General features: G+C 38.3%; 1 protein-coding gene across 2 annotated transcripts in view; it reads right to left on the bottom strand.

Annotated features, from left to right (window-relative positions):
- Nucleotides 1–6,804, bottom strand: part of Ptpn12 (protein tyrosine phosphatase, non-receptor type 12) — a 62,792-nt gene that overhangs the window by 11,460 nt on the left and 44,528 nt on the right. For both annotated transcript variants that reach the window (XM_013035276.1, XM_013035278.1), the window contains exons 10-12: nucleotides 5,270–5,347; nucleotides 5,070–5,168; nucleotides 978–1,063 (exon numbers count right to left, since the gene is read on the bottom strand). In XM_013035276.1, coding sequence (XP_012890730.1) covers nucleotides 978–1,063; nucleotides 5,070–5,168; nucleotides 5,270–5,347 — 263 coding nt within the window. The remainder of the gene's footprint in view (nucleotides 1–977; nucleotides 1,064–5,069; nucleotides 5,169–5,269; nucleotides 5,348–6,804) is intronic.

A 6,804-nucleotide genomic window follows, 5' to 3' on the forward strand; every position in this document is an offset into this window, starting at 1 on the left:
TAATTTTCAGTTAAATTCAATCTTATGACGAGAGACAATAATTCAACCTTATGACATTTCTTTCCTTTTTTTTTTTGTGGGGGGGGGGGTCCAGTCATGGGGCCTGAACTCTGGGCCTGGGTGCTATCCCTCAGCTCTTCAGCTCAAGGCTAGCACTCTACCACTTGAGCCACAGCACCACTTCCGGCTTTTTCTCTTTTTGCTTATGTGGTGCTGAGGAATTGAACCCAGGGCCACATGCATGCAAGGCAAGCGCTCTACCACTGAGCCACCTTCCCAGCCCTTCTTTCCTTTTTTAACTCCTTGTTTTTCCCTAAGGATAGATAGGTCAAACACAATATCACAGAAATACTTCTTAGATATATCCATTTTCTTGCTTCAAGGTGAACCCACAGTACTCCAGGCTACCAAAGAACCCCGGTTTCAGACTTTCATGTTTCCTAGCCCTCATCTTGATCTTGATAGGTATAAGTTACAGAGGAAGTTACATTTTCTAACTGCTTAAGCATTATATACAAGGCAGACTTCTTTCGCTGTTTTTTTGACAGGATCTCACTAAGTAGTATAGTTTAGTCTTGAACTAATAGTCCTTGTGACTCAACTTCCCAGGTGCTAGGATTACCATTGTATACCACAATGCAACGGTATTAAATTTTTCCAAGCTATGAATCTAGATTAGAAGTAATATAGTTTTGAAATTCTGATTATTTCTTAGTTGTCTTTTTACTTTTTTTTGGGGGGGGGGTCCAGTCGTGGGGCCTGAACTCTGGGCCTGGGTGCTATCCCTCAGCTCTTCAGCTCAAGGCTAGCGCTCTACCACTTGAGCCACAGCACCACTTCCAGCTCTTTCTGTTTCTATGGTGCTGAGGAATCGAACCCAGGGCCTCATGCATGCAAGGCAAGCACTCTACCACTGAGCCACCTTCCCATCCCAAAATGAAATGTTTTCAAAGAAAATGTTCTAAGACTCAGAATACCTGCGAGTCCTTGGTGGCTTTGGAGGAGGAGAATCTTGTTTCTCAGCATCTATGGAGCTAGCCACGTTTTCAGTTGTTATTTCATTCTGTCAAGAACAAATAAAGTTTCATCCAAATTAGGAGAAAAAGGAAATTTCCTTCCTCATGTTTCAACTAAATTATTTATGGCTTTTAGTTTGAAACACCAAACAGCAGGAGAGATTTATATGAATAAACAGTATATATATCAATTGTGCACCATAACAGATCATATATTTCTTTTTTTAAATCTTTTTTTGGTACTAAGGATCAAACCTAGGACTTTGCACTTGCTAGGCAAGCGCTATGCCATAAGCTACATTCTAGCCCATGTCTTGTATTTCAAACGCTATTGTAAAAAAAGATTTTCCAAGAAAATAAACATAAAAGAAGATAGCTTCACCCTTTGCCCCAGTATCACTACTACTTGAAATATTCATTGTATGTGAATAGAGGAAAAAAGACAACAAAATAGAACTTATGTCCTTCATCTTTCACATCTACTTGTAGAATTTACTTCCTAGAAACAGTTAATGCCGTGTTTTTGTTTTGTTTTAAATGCCAGTCCTAGGGCTTGAACTCAGGGCCTGGGCACTGTTCCCTGAGCTACTTTTGCTCAAGGCTAGCTCTCTACAACTTGAGTCACAGCACCACTTCCAGCATTTTCTGTTTATCCAGTACTGAGGAATTGAACCCAGGGCTTCATGCACGCTAGGCAAGCACTCCCACATTCCCAGTCACTCTTTTCTGGATGAATTAGAAGAGTTTTATAATTCTAACAAATAGATAAACAGTTATATCATGAAACTGGAAAATTTCACCCTGACAGCCATCTACTACAACAGAGCCATCTGTTACAGAAATATGTACATATGATTACTACCCAAAATCAAGGATTTCTTGAGAACAAACATAGAGTAACTATTAATATTATATATAGATAATGTGTAAAACTCCAATATGCTGAGCAAATCAGGACTTTGGGTCAATTTTAGATCCTGAGAACCTCAGAACTTAGAACTCTTCCCATTATTAAAGGTTCCTAAAACTATTCAAATATTATTTCCATTAATCACATAATAGTAGCCTAACAATAGTTATATAAAAATAGAAATTAAAAAATAGAAATTTATATTAAGTTCACTAAGTAAGGTAAACTACATGGAACTGCTTTTATTGGACTGTTTCAAACATAAAAAAGGACAATTTTTAGCATTAGTTAATTAAGTGTCCTATCCACTTAGGTTTTGCTGCCAAATGACTGCAATATCACTCATAGTAATATTTGTTTTAGCTTTATATCTTATGTTTTTATTACCGATAAATTTGAATAGCAAAAACAACAACAAAAATAAGGTACTTTAAAAATAAATGAAACTATTCAAAAAATATTCAGGATTCAATATTACAAAATATACAGCACAAACACAACAGAAGAACCATAACAAAGGTTTACGATTGTTTCTTACAGAATCAGAATGGTAAAGTGAATCTTTTTTTTTTTTTTTTGCTGGTCATGGGGCCTGAACTCTCTGCCTGGGCACTGTTCCTCAGCTCTTCAGCTCAAGGCTAGCGCTCTACCACTTGAGCCACAGCACCACTTCCTGCTTTTTCTGCTTATGTGGTACTGAGGAATTGAACCCAGGGCCTCATGCATGTGAAGCAAGCACTCTACCACTGAGCCACCTTCCTAGCCCCTAAAGTGAGTCATTTTATTCAAACCTCCATTTGAAGATCCCCCCCCCACAATTTTTAGATTATGCATTGTCTCCAACTGGGATTTAAATTCTCTTACACTCACCTAATAAAAAGTGACCTATAAGTTGGGGTGCCAGTAATCCTAGCTACTCAAGAAGTTGAGATCCAAGGACCATGGTTTGAACCCAGCCCAGGCAGGTAAATGCATGAGACTATCTCCAATTACCCACCCAAAAGGCCAGATGGGGAGTGTTAGTCTTGAGCACAGGGACAGCACCCAGGCCCTGAACTCAGGCCCCAGGACCAGCACCAAAAATGAAAAGGTGACCTGTATTTAAAAGTCCCTAGAAAACATGACTTCCGAGAAGAAAAGTATTGGGGGGAAAAAAAACCTGTCTAGAGGTGGACCTGTTGCAACAATGAGAAGTACAAGTTGTCATGTCCAAAACGAGCTTTACAACGTCGGTGGGGGGGGGGGGAAGGGGGGAGGAGAAGGATTGGGATTGGGGGGAGGGGGGAGGCTGGGAAGGGATGTGAAGGGTAAACAAAGGAGGAGGATGCAATGCTTGGTAAGAAATGTACGCATTATCCTGCCCATGCAATTGTAACCCCTCTGTACAGTATGTTCACAAATAAAACAAAATTAAATTAAAAAAAAACCTGTCTAGAATGACAATCCTTTCTATCAATTTATCCCTCCAATTAACAAAATTCATTAATTAATTTTATATAATCATTTGCTGCATAAAAGCATTAAGACCCATAGCGTACTGCATATATGCAGGCTGTACTATAGAGTTACGTTGCCTACGGCTGTAGAGGGCTTACATTGTATGAGTTCAACTCTATGATATTCACATACAACTGAAATCACCTAATGAACCTAATGATAATTTCAGCAGAATATATCCTGTGTTAAATAATACAGGTGCATATATTTTAAACATTTGAGAGTCTACAACTAGGTAAGTGGTTTTAAGTAACCACTTACTTACTATTATTTCTTCATCACTTCTCATCTTATCATCTCATCCAATAAATTATCAAGAAAGCACACATAAAAATCCTTAAAACCTGAAACTGTAGCCGGGCGCTGGTGGCTCACACCTGTAATCCTAGCTACTCAGGAGGCTGAGATCTGAGGATCGCGATTCAAAGCCAACCCGGGCAGCAGAGACCGTGAGACTCCTATCTCCAATAAACCACCAGAAAACCGGAAGTGGCGCTGTAGCTCAAGTGGTAGAGCGTTCGCCTTGAGCTGAAGAGCTGAGGGACAGCGTCCAGGCCCAGAGTTCAGGCCCCACGACCGACCAAAAAAAACCCCAAAAAACCTGAAACTGTCACTTAGTCAAAGTTAATACAGGAAATACACAGTCCCTAAAATTCATGATCACTATTAAGGTTACTTAAACAAATGAAATCAGCATTTGGTAACAAATCTCTCATTTGGGAAACCAAGTATTAAAATATGTTCTGGAAAACTGATAAAACCATCCAATAGGAAAAAGGAAACTCGATAGTTAAGTTTTTGCAGCTCATTTTCTCAACTTACACATTAAATGATAAAGATGTAAAGATATTCTTCTCCAAAAAATAGTGTACTTAAGCACAAAGTAATTGTATTCAAAAAAGAAATAAGAATTAGTTAAGAAAACTAAGGTGGAGATGAGAACATTAAGAGAATTAAGTATTTTTGTTGGGTCAAGAATTTTAATATTCAATAAGAATATTAGTGCTAAAATGACATAGAACAACATTCCCAAAAATTTTGCTGAAAAAAGTATATAGTATGCTAGGGTTGATGGTGCACACCTATAACTGCAGGATTCAGAAGGCTGAGGATCAAAGTTTCATGCCAGTTGGAGCCACATGAGACCCTGTCTACATAAGAAGCATGTAGTATCCACAATATAACAACAAAATCTTACAATGGCAAAACAAAATAAAATTTAAATAGAATTAAACAGGAGGGAGGAACAAGCTAATAAAATCTAGGTTATATAAAAATAATAACTATCATGAGCATTAGTACCTTGGATAAAACACAAGGCAGCAATTTAAATGTTAAATTTTATATTCTGGCAAAAAGTAGAAGTTTGATCCAGGCACTAGTAGCTCACATCTGCAATCCTAGCTACTTAGGAGGCTGAGATCTGAGGATCGTGGTTCAAAGCCAGCCCCAGCTGGAAACTCCAGGAGATTCTTTATCCCCAATAAACCTGCAGGACAGGAAGTGGTGCTGTGGCTCAAGTGGTAGAGTGCTCGCCTTGAGCTGAAGAGCTGAGGGACAGTGCCCAAGACCAGAGTTCAAGCCTCACCACCGACAAAAAAACAAAAACAAGGAGCAGTTTGCTAAAACAGGCCAAGAATACTTACTACACCATCAGAAATTTTCTGGGTTCCATGAATTTCATACAGTTGTAACTGTTTTTCAAACAGTTGTGCAATGGCTCGATGAACAAGCTCGTACTGCTCCTATTTGGGAGATAAGTGTTAAACAAGGGAAAAGACTTAAAACGATCAAGAAGACATTTAAAAAAAAAAAACAGTTTATAAAGTGAAACCAACAACTATACCTTTGTTTGTACTGCAGAATGCCTTTGTGTTCTCATTTCTTGTATTAAATTAAATACATTAAATTCCTCTGGTATTTTCTAAAATAAAGAATTTAATATATATATGTATATACATATATAAAACTTTACACAACTGAACATGGTATAATACTAATCAACTTCTCACAGACCTTAAGATACATGCTGGATAACTGTGAACATTTATTGAGACACTATATATGGCATTGTAGACACAAAGCTCACCCAGATCCTCAAGAGTCAAGCTGCAGAGCTGGATGAGTGAACAAATAAAAATCTAGCCTAAGTATGGTAACAAGAGTAGTGGAGATAGAAACTGTGAAAAATCCTAGTGGGTACAAGCTGGGTATTAAAAGAGGTTAATTCATTAAAGTAAAGGAAATATATACAGGCATGGCAGACTGAATCTATAATTTCTTTGGATAACCAAGTTTGATATGGAAAAGGCCAAGGATTAGAAAGAGAAAAAAAAGCTCTAAGAGAAGATGAGGCTACTTGTGACCTCAAACTTTAGATAAAATAAAAGACGGAACTAACTCTACAAAATGCCAGTCTCTTGGACTGATACATAAAAAAAAAGACCTGAAAACAGTTGGCAAAATACTGATCTCACACATTAATTCCCAGAGGTTTATGACAGTGCTACCAAGTTTGGGGTTTGTTTGTTTGTTTGATTTTTTGGGTCCGGTCATGGGGTCTGAACTCTGGGCCTGGGTGCTTTCCCTCAGCTCTTCAGCTCAAGGCTAGCACTCTACCACTTGAGCCATAGCACCACTTCTGGCTTTTTTCTTTCTGCTTATGTGGTGCTGAGGAATCGAACCCAGGGCCTCATATATGCAAGGCAAGCACTCTACCACTGAGCCACCTTCCCAGCCCCTCTTTCTTTTTCTTGTGCCAATCTTGAGGCTTCAACTTTGAGCCGGAGTGTTGTCCCTGAGCTTTTCTGCTCAAGGCCATTGCTCTGCCACTTGAGCCACAGCTCCATATCCAGTTTTTTGGTGGTTTATTGGAGATAAGAGTTTCACAGACTTTCCTGGCTGGGCTGGCTCTGAACCAAGATCTTTAGGTCTTAGCCATCTAAATAAATAGGATTATAATCATGAGCCACCAGTGCCTGGCTTACTACCAATATTTTATTCTAAAAGAAATAAAAGGTTTATCATACCATAAATCATCATACACGTTATACATCTGAAAAAATAGATTTAAATTAATCTAAAAACTAATTTTTCTAAAACTCAGAAACTTTTTTTTTTTTGCCAGTCCTGGGGCTTGAACTCAGAGCCAGAACACTCTGCCTGAACTTCTTTTGCACAAGGCTAGCAATCTATAGCACTTGAGCCATAGCACCACTTCGGGCCTTTTCTGTTTATGGTACTGAATTAATTGAACCTAGGGCTTCATAAATGCTAGGCAAACACTCTACCACTAAGCCATAATCCCAGTCCCATGATATTTTCATTTTAATTAATAAAACAAAATATATTTTTTCTTTCATTCTTTTTTTTTTTTTTTTT

Source organism: Dipodomys ordii, unplaced genomic scaffold (assembly GCF_000151885.1).
Source record: "Dipodomys ordii isolate 6190 unplaced genomic scaffold, Dord_2.0 Scaffold207, whole genome shotgun sequence".
Taxonomy (NCBI): domain Eukaryota; kingdom Metazoa; phylum Chordata; class Mammalia; order Rodentia; family Heteromyidae; genus Dipodomys; species Dipodomys ordii.